This window comes from Tachyglossus aculeatus (genome assembly GCF_015852505.1).
Source record: "Tachyglossus aculeatus isolate mTacAcu1 chromosome 12 unlocalized genomic scaffold, mTacAcu1.pri SUPER_6_unloc_1, whole genome shotgun sequence".
NCBI classification, from domain to species: Eukaryota; Metazoa; Chordata; class Mammalia; order Monotremata; family Tachyglossidae; genus Tachyglossus; species Tachyglossus aculeatus.
In genome coordinates, this window is record NW_024044828.1 from 4885501 (window position 1) to 4895790 (window position 10290).

The window sequence follows — 10290 nt, forward strand, 5'->3', positions numbered from 1 at the left end:
GAAAGGGCACGGCTTAATGGAAAGAGTACAGGCTCTGAAATCAGGGGATCTAGTTTCTAATCCTCTACTTGTCTGCTGTGGGACCTTAGGCAAGTCACTTAACTTCTTTGTGTCTTAGTTATCTCATCTGTGAGCCCCAGTGTGGGACCTGATCATCCTGTATTTACCCCAGGACTTGGCACATAGTAATTGCCTAACAGATACTATTAAAAAAATGTAAGTATGAAGAGCATTTCAAGAAATCAACTAGTCCATCCCCCTGCCCAGGTAGGACCACGTTCAAATTCTCCCAGAAAAATGGCCTTTGCCTAAAACTGGGCCAAAAACATAGAAGCATGCATTTCTGCATTCCTCAAAAATATATTCTTTCTTTTCACTCAAATGTTTCTCTCAAAAGCCTTGGCAATTCTGGGTTGTTGGGTAGGGACTGTCTCTGTATGTTGCCAACTTGTACTTCCCAAGTGCTTAGTTCAGTGCTCTGCACACAGTAAGCGCTCAAGAAATACGATTGATTGAATGAATGAATGAACAACTACACATTGCTCATGTCTCCCACAAAATTTTTGAGGACAAGCATTCAATATTTTTTTTTCCTTTAAATGGTACTTGTTAAGCACTTACTATCTGTCAAACACAGTACTAAGCACTGGGGTAGATACAAGATAATCAGGTTGACAGCCCCTGAACATATGGGACTCACAGTCTCAAGTCTTATGATCAATACTTTTCCAGGATAAATCTGGAAGCTCTGGAGATTCAAATAGCTTGAGACAAACACAAGATGAGATGCCTGAAACTATCACAAAGCCTTCCAAAATTGTTAAAAATAGCTTTATACTTCTACATACTGAATGGCATGTAGATTGTGGTTTGCAGGAATGCATGTGGAAGACGTGGTGAAAACAGAAAAATCCTCACGTTTGAACTGACAGCACCTTTGCCTTATACAAGTCCCTGTCTCTGAACCAACATAGAGAGTGAGAATGACGGTGACCACACTAAATGGCATATTTTGCCTTCTATGAGTTTTCTCATTATTCCATACAAGAACCTAGACCTAAGCATGGGATAATCGGACGTAGTCTTCAAAGAAACGATGAAGACCAGACAGGGTGACTCACGGGTTACTACTGCATTCTCAGGATGATTAGGTTTGGGGTGTAGGCAGAGTTTGATATGCCAGAAAAGAGGCATGAAATTTTCAAATGGGAAGTTGACTGCTGGCTGACCTGCTGGCCTTTCCCAACTCCAGTCCATAATTCATGCCGCTGCCCAGATCATTTTTCTAAAAAGTCATTCAGTCTGTCTCTCCACTCCTCAAAAAGCTCCAATGGCTGCTCATTCACCTCCACATCAAACACTAACTCCTTACCATAGGCTTAAAAGCAATCAGCTCTCAGCTCTCTCCCTCCTACAACCCTGCTGATCTCCTACTACAAGCCAGCCCACACACCTCACTCCTCTATCACCAACCTAATCTCTGTATACTGACTTCACCTATCCTGCTTTTGACCTCTCGCCCACATCCTCCTTTGGTCCTGGAACTCCCTCCACCTTCATCTACAACAGACCACCACTCTCCCCACCTTCACAAACCTCCTAAAAATAGTACCTCCAAGAGGTCTTTCCTGACTAACTCCTCATTTTTCCTAATCATTTTCCTTTCTGCATCGCCTTATGCACTTGGCTCTTTACCCCTTGAGCACTTGATATTCATCCCACCCTTAGCCCACAGCAGTTACATACTTATCTGTATATTCAGCCATTTCCCCTACCTGTAATTTATTTTAATGTCTGCTCCCCTTCCCCCTCAAAATCCCCAGACTGTGAGCATCTTATGGGCAGAGATCATGTTTACCAATCCTGTTGCACTTTCCCAAGCACTTAGTAGAGTGCTCTGCACCAAGCAAATGCTCAGCTTATACCACTGACTGACTGCAACTGGAATTCATCCATGGAAGCAGCAGATAGAGTAAAGGCAGGGAGTTGTGCTAACAGCACAGGGTCTGGAGCTGGTTCCCGAATGGTGAATCAAGATCTCTGCTGCTGATTCTCAGGGATTTCCCTAGTGGTGGTAGGAAGGGGTGTCGTACAGTTGGCTCCCAGGTTGCTGACAGAGGCTAGTGACAGAGGTCTTTCACAAGCTGCTTTGTGGGCACATACTGGGTGGCCTCCATCAGGAACCAGTTCTCAGGAGCCAGTCAGTCAATCACATTTACTGAGCACTTAGTGTGTGCAGAGCACTGTACTAAGTGCTTGGGAGAGTCCAATATAACAATTAAACAGGCACATTCCCTGCCCACAGTGAACTTATAGCCTAGAGGGGGTGACAGACATTAATATAAATTACAGATCTATATATAAAGTGCTGTAGGTATGGGATGAATAAATAAAATTATGGTACTTGTTAAGTGCTTACTAAGTGCCAAGCAAGTCAGGGTGACATAAAAGGGAGTTGAAGAAAAGGAAAAGAGGGCTTAGTCAAGGAAAGGCTCTTAGAGGAGATGCACCTTTAATGAGGCTTTGAAGATGGGGAGAGTAATTGTCTGTAGGATATGAGGAGATGAGGTGATCCAGGCCAGAGGCAAGTCGTGGGTGAGAGGTCAGCCATAAGATAAATAAGATCGAGGTACAATAAGAAGGTTAGCCTTAGAGGAGTGAAGTGTGCGGCCTGGGTTGTAGTAGGAGAGTAGCGAGGTGAGGTAGGAGGGGGTAAGGGGATTGAATGCTTTAAAGGCAATGGTGAGAAGTTTCTGTTTGATGCAGAGGGGGATAAGAAACCACTGGAGATTCTTGAGGAGTGGGGAAACATGGCCTGAACATTTTTTGTAGAAAAATGATCTGGGCAGCAAGGTCAAGTATGGACTGGAGTGGGAAGAAACAGGAGGCTGAGAGGTGAACAAGGGGGCTGATAGAGCATTCAAGGTATTTCTCTGATGACTCACAGGAAAGTTGAAATAAAATACACAAGAGGCAAGTCTGATGTTAAGGGGACCAGTGGAAGCCTCAGGGAGCTGCCACCCAGGTCATTGCGAGTCTAGGGGAAGCAGTATGGCTTAGTGGATAGAATATGGGCCTGGGAGTCAGTAGGTCATGAGTTCTAATCCTGACTCCACCACTCAACTGCTGTGTGGTACTGGGTAAGTCATTTCACTTCTCAGGGCCTCAGTTACCCCATCTGTAAAATGGGGATTAAGACTGGGCCCCAAGAGGGACAGGGACTGTGTGAACCCGATTTTCTTAGATCCACCCCAGTGCTTACTACAGTGCTTGGCACATTGTAAGTGCTTAACAAATACCACAATTATTATTATTATTTTTATTTATTAACCCAAGTCTTGCCTGCTGTCTTCAGGCCCAGGACCACCACCCCTTCTGGTGGAGGGGAGGTAGGAGAGGGGGCAGCAGCAATTCCTTGCAGCATCCTCACAGTTGTGGAGGACACAGCAGGGCTTTGCAACAGGGGTTTAATTTGAATAAGCATCAGGTAAGAACACAGCCATTAAGAACTCAGAGTTTCAATGAAAAAGCCAACCCTCATTGCATTTCCTGAGCTGTCAAGACACCAAAGTCCACCACAATCCCATTAGCTAAGCAAAACCAATCATGGGAGGGGGGGGAAAATGAACTATTATGAAGTCTTATCACTTTTCGTCATTACCACCCAGTTGGCATCACTGATTTAGTGGCAACTGGATGCACAACTGTTCTAAGCACTTAGGAACATGCAACGGAAGTTAGATTAATGGTCACTGCTCTTGAGATTTAATGGAGGGTGAGGGGGAATGGATAGAAATTGCCAAATAGTAAAATGGTAGAAGACTAAGAATGCAGATACAGATGAAGAAACAAAACAAAACAAAAATGAGTAAAAGGATACGGTTGCTAAGGAGGAGGATGGGATGACAATAGCTATGCTATTATTCCTGCCTGTCTACTTGCTTTGTTGTCTGTCTCCCCCTTCTAGAATGTGAGCCCGTTGCTGGGTAGGGATTGTCTCTGTTGCCAAATTGTACTTTCCAAGCACTTAGTACAGTGTTTTGTACACATTAAACGCTCAATAAATATAATTGATTAATGAATGACTGCACCCCCACCCCCTACCCCAGCAGGTGCTTCCTGTCACTCTTCAATGCCACAGACCTCCTGCTCCAACCCATCTTACCTATCCACCAATGTGGACACATTCTGGATCTAATCATCACTGCTTATCGTTCTACTTTAATCCCACTCTCAGGCCATAGCCTTGTAACCTGGTTTCATTCTCTCACACGTCCTCCCTGTATCCCCGCTCTCTCCCCTGACAGAGTCCTCCATTCTCTAAGCTCCCTCCATCTATCTCAGGTCATCTCATCCCATTTGGACTGCCTTTTCAGTGTCTGCTCTTTTACTGCCCTGACCGTTACCCCCTCCACAGAACTCAACTTCCTAAACTCTCTCTTGTAACCACCTTCTCCCAGGCCAGTATTCTTCCACATTATGCTTCTTCCATTGCTCTGCTAATGCCATGGACAGCTGGTGGCAGAAATCCAGGAACCAAGCCTAGCTTGGCCACTTCAAATTTATCCTAACCTGCAATTAGTTCTGCCTTTTCTTCTGAATAGCAACATTGTTCTTGCTCGTTGACATCTGTGCCCATTGCTGCCACCAATAATTCCAGATGTTTACCTCTTGAAACACCTATCCCCCACATCTCCTTTTCCTGCCTTATCAACTACTTCATTGACAAAAATGGAAACCACTAGGCACAAGCTTCTCAAAGCCCCCCCCCCCCCCCCCCCCCACTGCCTCCTCCTCCCATCCCCACAGCTACACTCACATCCTTCTTGGTCATTTCTCAAGAAATCAGCTGCCTGTTTTTAAATTTCTTTCCACCTGTGCTTCTAACCCCATCCTTTGTGACTTTCTAAAAATGCTTGTGCTTTCCCCTCCTTAACTGGCATCTTCAACTGCTTGCTTTCTAATGACTCCTTCTCCATTGCCTTCAAATGCACCCTACTGTAAAAAGCTCTTCTCTGGAATCCAGTGCACCCTCTAAGTATCACCCCATTTCTTATTCTTTTTTAAGGTATTTGTTAAACACTTACACTTACTATGTACCAGGCACTGGATTAAGCGCTGGGGTAGATGAAAGTTAATCAGATCTGACCCACATGGGGCTCAGTCTCAATCCTCATTTCACAGATGAGGTAACTGAGGCATAGGGAAATGACTTGTCCAAGGTCACATAGACAAGTGGAGAAGCTGGGATTAGAACTCAAGGTCCTGATTAGAACTCAAGGTCCTCTGACTCCCAGGCCCACAGTCTTTCCACTAGGCCACACTGCTCGCCTCTCCGTCACCTTCAACTTCTCTGTGTCAGAGAAGTTAAGTGACTTACCCAAGGTCACACATCAATGAGGTGGCAAAGTTGGGACTGGAACCCAGGCCAGTGGTCTTTCCACTAGGTTGTGCTACTTCAGTTTTACTCCCTCTGGATCCCTTCCCTTGGGGTTTTTGGATGCCAGCTCAACCATCCTTGCTCCAATCTCTTTCCTCTTGTATCTTCTCCTGCCACAGGAATTCTCTTCATGGATATTTGCCAACACCTCAAACACAACACATCCAAAACTGAACTCATCTTCCCACGCAAATCCTCTCTTCCATTCAACATTACCATCACAGTTCCTAACACCACCATCTTTCTCATCGCTCATTATTGCAACTTTGGGATTAACCTTGATCCCTTCTTCTCAGTTTCTGGCCAAATCCTGTGGCTGGTTTCATTTCCAAGTTCCACACCAAATGGGTGCCTGGTTGATGAGACACTTGTCATATCAGGTGATAAAGGCATCAGCCTCCTCACTGATCTACCTGCCTCAGAGCTGATCTCCCTGTCTCTCCTCAGAGCATACTTTGCTCTTACCTGGCCATCTTGGAATACTTGGTTCTGCACCCAGCTCTTCAAAAACCTAAAATGATTACCTGTTGCTCTTCACGGCAACTCCTGGGGTCCTGTCTTTTCCCCCTATGCCCCAGTTTTTACTTTTCATTCCTCTTAAGCCCAGCTTCCACTGTAGCTCCTTCTAGTCTCTCCCACCGTTAACCTCTTGTTCTTACCTTACCCCTGCCATGAACTCCCTGCCCCTTCAAACTTGGCAGATTAAAACCCTCCTGATTTTAAAGCTCTTCTGAAATTGCTTCTCCTTCAGGAAGGCCTTCCCCAGTTATTTTTAATTTTTCCATCTTATATCCCCCCTATTGCCTGTTCAACACCACCTAAGGATTTATATACTAACATCCTCCTTTAACACCTAGGGTGTGTAAAATATGTACCAATTACTTAAGCAATTTATTCCTGTGCATATTATCTTTATCTTCTTCCTCCCATATCAAACTTATTTTAGTGACACTCTCCCTGCTGAACAGGAAAATCCTTGAGGAGTTTACATATCTACTAAGTCTATTGTACCCTCTACGTGCTTAGTATAGTACTCAACTCAAGGAGGCAATCCCCCCCACAGAATGAAAAGGCTTCTCGTTGAGACTAGGCAGGCAAAAACCTTTTACCCCACAAACCAAACTTCCCCAGCTTTTTACTGACCTGGTATTGCCACCTCTCCATTTCCGTTCACCATGGGTCCCTCTTCCTCCTCCTCCTCCGGAGGCTCAATGCCGGCCTTCTCCATGTTGCTCACGGACTTATTCCTCTTGCGTTTCCCCTCTGCGCTCGGTGTGGCTCCCGGAAGGATCTGGTCTGTTACATTGGACAGCAAGGGAGCAGGCTCTGCTGGGGGCTTCGGGGTGCCGTAGTAGTTATCTGCAAGCAACCCAAACAGGAAAGGGTTCAGCATCTCAGGGTTGTATTTGTCTAGTTGCTAGAAGGTCAGAAGCATTGGTCTGGACATTTTTCTTAGTGTACCAGTAGACAGCAAATGCCAGCTCTTGCCATTAATTCCACAACTCAAGCATGGTGGCCCCAAAGCCCCTGTAGGAGGGAAAGGAAGAGTGCCTTCACTCTGTCCAGCCCTCTCCGCAGAATATTAGTAATAATAATTATGGTACTTGTTAAGCACTTACTATATGCCAAGAACTGTTCTAGGTGCTGGGGTAGATACAGGTTAATCATGTTAGACACAGTCCCTATCCCACCATGCACTCACACTCCTAATCTCCATTTTTTTTTTTTACAGATGAGGTAACTGAGGCACGGAGAAGTTAAATGACTTACCCGAGGTCACACAACAGACAAGTGGCAGAGTCAGGATTAAAACCCAGGGCCTGCTGAATAGAAGCAGCATGGCGTAGTGGTCAGAAGGTCATGGGTTCTAATCCTTGGCTCTGCCCTTGGATGCTCTGTGACCTTGGGCAAGTCACTTCACTTCTCTGTGCCTCAGTTACCTCATCTGTTAGATAGGGATTGAGACAGTCCCACATGACACAGGGACTGTGCCCAACCTGATTTGCTTCTATCCACTCCAGCACTTAGTACAGTGCTTGGCACACAGTAAGTGCTTAACTAATACTACAATTATCATTATTAATTGCACTGTACAACACCCAATCTGGTACGTGTACACACACACACACACACACACACCCGCCCCCCAAGAGACTGAAATGTAAATGGTGATCTGTCCCCACTCTCACCTGCAATTTGGTGGTTATCTGGTAACAGAGATAGCTTCTGCCCCATTATCCACTAACCATGTGATTACTCAACAATTAGGATCACTTATTACCTTCAGCATGTGTTCTAAAATTTCAGAAACACTAATAATAATAATAATATTTGTTAAGCACTATGTGCAAGGCACTGTACTAAGCACTAGGGTGAATACAAGCAAATAGGGTTGGACACAGTCCCTAAACTGCATGGGGCTCACAGCCTTAATCCCCATTTTACAGAGGAGGCAACTGAGGCCCAGAGAAGTGAAGTGACTTGTCCAAGGTCATTCAACAGACAAGCAGCAGAGCCAGAATTAGAATCCAGGACCTTCTGACTCCCAGCCCATAATAATAATAATAATGGCATTTATTAAGCACTTACTATATGCCAAGTACTGTTCTAAGTGCTGGGGAGGTTACGAGGTGATCAGGTTGTCTTACGGGAGGCTCACGTTAATCCCCATTTTACAGATGAGGGAACTGAGGCCCAGAGAAGTTAAGTGACTTGCCCAAAGTCACACAGCTGACAATTGGCGGAGCCGGGATTTGAACCCATGGGCTCTGACTCCAAAGCCCGTGCTCTTCCCACTGAGCCACACTGCCATGCTCTGTCCACTAAGCTATACTGCTTTTGAAACATAAGAGAAAGACTTGGTGCATCTCAGGTGATATTTTAAATTCAGTCCCCCAAACCAGGTAGAAGGTAAGTGTCCTCTAAACTGAAAGCTTCTTAGAGGCACAGAATGTGTCTAACTGTCATACTGTACCCTCCCAAGCATTTATTATGATTGATGTAATGCTCAGCCTCCAGAGCATGTCAGCAGAGGTACGAAGGTGAGATACAATTCACTCTCGCCCCTCGTCAACTATGCGTAGGCTGTGAGGTTACCTACAAGAGCCACTTTTGGAACTGTATCTTATTCCCTCCAAATAATTGTGCCTTGGAACTTCAGGCAACTGCAGGTTGGAAGCAGGCCGATTTCCACACTACTAAAAGGTCATCTTCATCTCTATCAGTTTTGGCATTTACTACAGTAATACATTCCAAAGAGCCAGTGGTTTTACCTTGTTTGTTCATATCTGAACAAATGTCTCAACCACTCCTCCCCACAGGTGTCGGAGCACAATGGGAAACAATGAGCAATATCCACTTGCAGGATGTGGCTATGAAGAGGCACTTGAGTATGATAGTAATCTCTTTGGAGACACATATGGATTTCAATGGTAAAAAAAAAAAAGAACAGCAGCCCTGGGAGAACATATTTTATCTTTCTAAACTTGCCATTTTAAGGTGTAGAATTACTGAAAATGAGGACCACATTTTCTAAGCAGCATGGTATAGTGGATAGAGCACAGGCCTGAGAGTCTAAAGGATTCTAATCTCAGCTCTGCCACCTGACTGCTGTGTGACCTTGGGCAAGTTACTTTACTTCTCTGTGCCTCAATTACCTCATCTGTAAAATGGGGACTGAGATTGGGAGCCCCACTAGGGGCAGGGACTTTGTCCAACCTAATTTGGTTGCAATAATAATAATGGTACTTGTTAAGTGCTTACTATATGCCAAGCACTGTTCTAAGCACTGGGGTAGATACAAATTAATCTGGTTGGACACAGTCCCTGTCCCACATGGGGATCACACAATCTCCATTTTACAGATGAGGGAACTGAGGCCCAGAGAAGTTAAGTGACTTGCCCAAGGTCATACAGCCGTCATGTGGCAGAGTCAGGATTAGAACCCCTGACCTTCTGACTTCCAGGCCTGTGCTCTCTCCACTAAGCCACACTGCTAGCACCGTGCCTGGGACATAATCAGTGCTTAACAAGTACCATAATTATTATTATTATTATTCATAATCATTTTGGATTGTGCTTAACATAGGTTGAATAATTAACACACAAACCATGAAGTCTTTGATACACTGAAACAATAGATATTTATGCACAGTAATGAATTTGGCAGTTCTCAGCCCAGCTTCCTCTGAGACCATTTCAATTATAAAAGTAAACAGTCTTTGTACACATGCTACATATGGTAAACAGCTGACAAAGTCAGGGGACTTGGGTTCAAATCTCACTCCACTGCTTTCTTGCTGTGGGACTTCGGGCAAATCACTTAACTTCTCTGTGTCTCAGTTTCCTCATCTGTAAAATGTGGATAAATACCTGACCACTTTGCCCCTTAAACTCTGAGCCCTATGAGGACTAAGGGCTACATCTGATCTTATCATCTTGTATCTATCCCAGCATTTAGTAGAGGGTTTACACATAGTAAGCATTTAAAATATATGACCATTGCTATTACAACACTACCCTAGTAGGCTCTTCCTTCCAACAGACTTACTATGAAAAAATGTACTACAGTACTATTATTATGGGCAATTATAAGGGTAAACATACACTCATTCATAGTCCTTATAAACATAAAATGTAAAAGTAGCATAGTTGCTTACATTCTGGCTCTACTTTCAGTGCAAATTAAACACTGCACTCATAATTCAGTAACTTGATAATCTTTTATCTACCCCAATGCTTACTACAGTGTCTAAGCACTTAACAAATACCATTGAAAAAGTGTTAAGGTAATAGGACATGTGGCTATCCTTTGACAATAAACGTGAGATATGCTAAATCTTCAAGCACAA

At 44.4% G+C, this 10290-nt stretch overlaps 1 protein-coding gene across 4 annotated transcripts in view; it reads right to left on the reverse strand.

Annotated features, from left to right (window-relative positions):
* Window positions 1–10290, reverse strand: part of MAGI2 (membrane associated guanylate kinase, WW and PDZ domain containing 2) — an 825111-nt gene that overhangs the window by 306756 nt on the left and 508065 nt on the right. For all 4 annotated transcript variants that reach the window (XM_038740978.1, XM_038740977.1, XM_038740979.1 and 1 more), the window contains one exon: window positions 6584–6799. In XM_038740978.1, the coding sequence (XP_038596906.1) occupies window positions 6584–6799 (216 nt within the window). The remainder of the gene's footprint in view (window positions 1–6583; window positions 6800–10290) is intronic.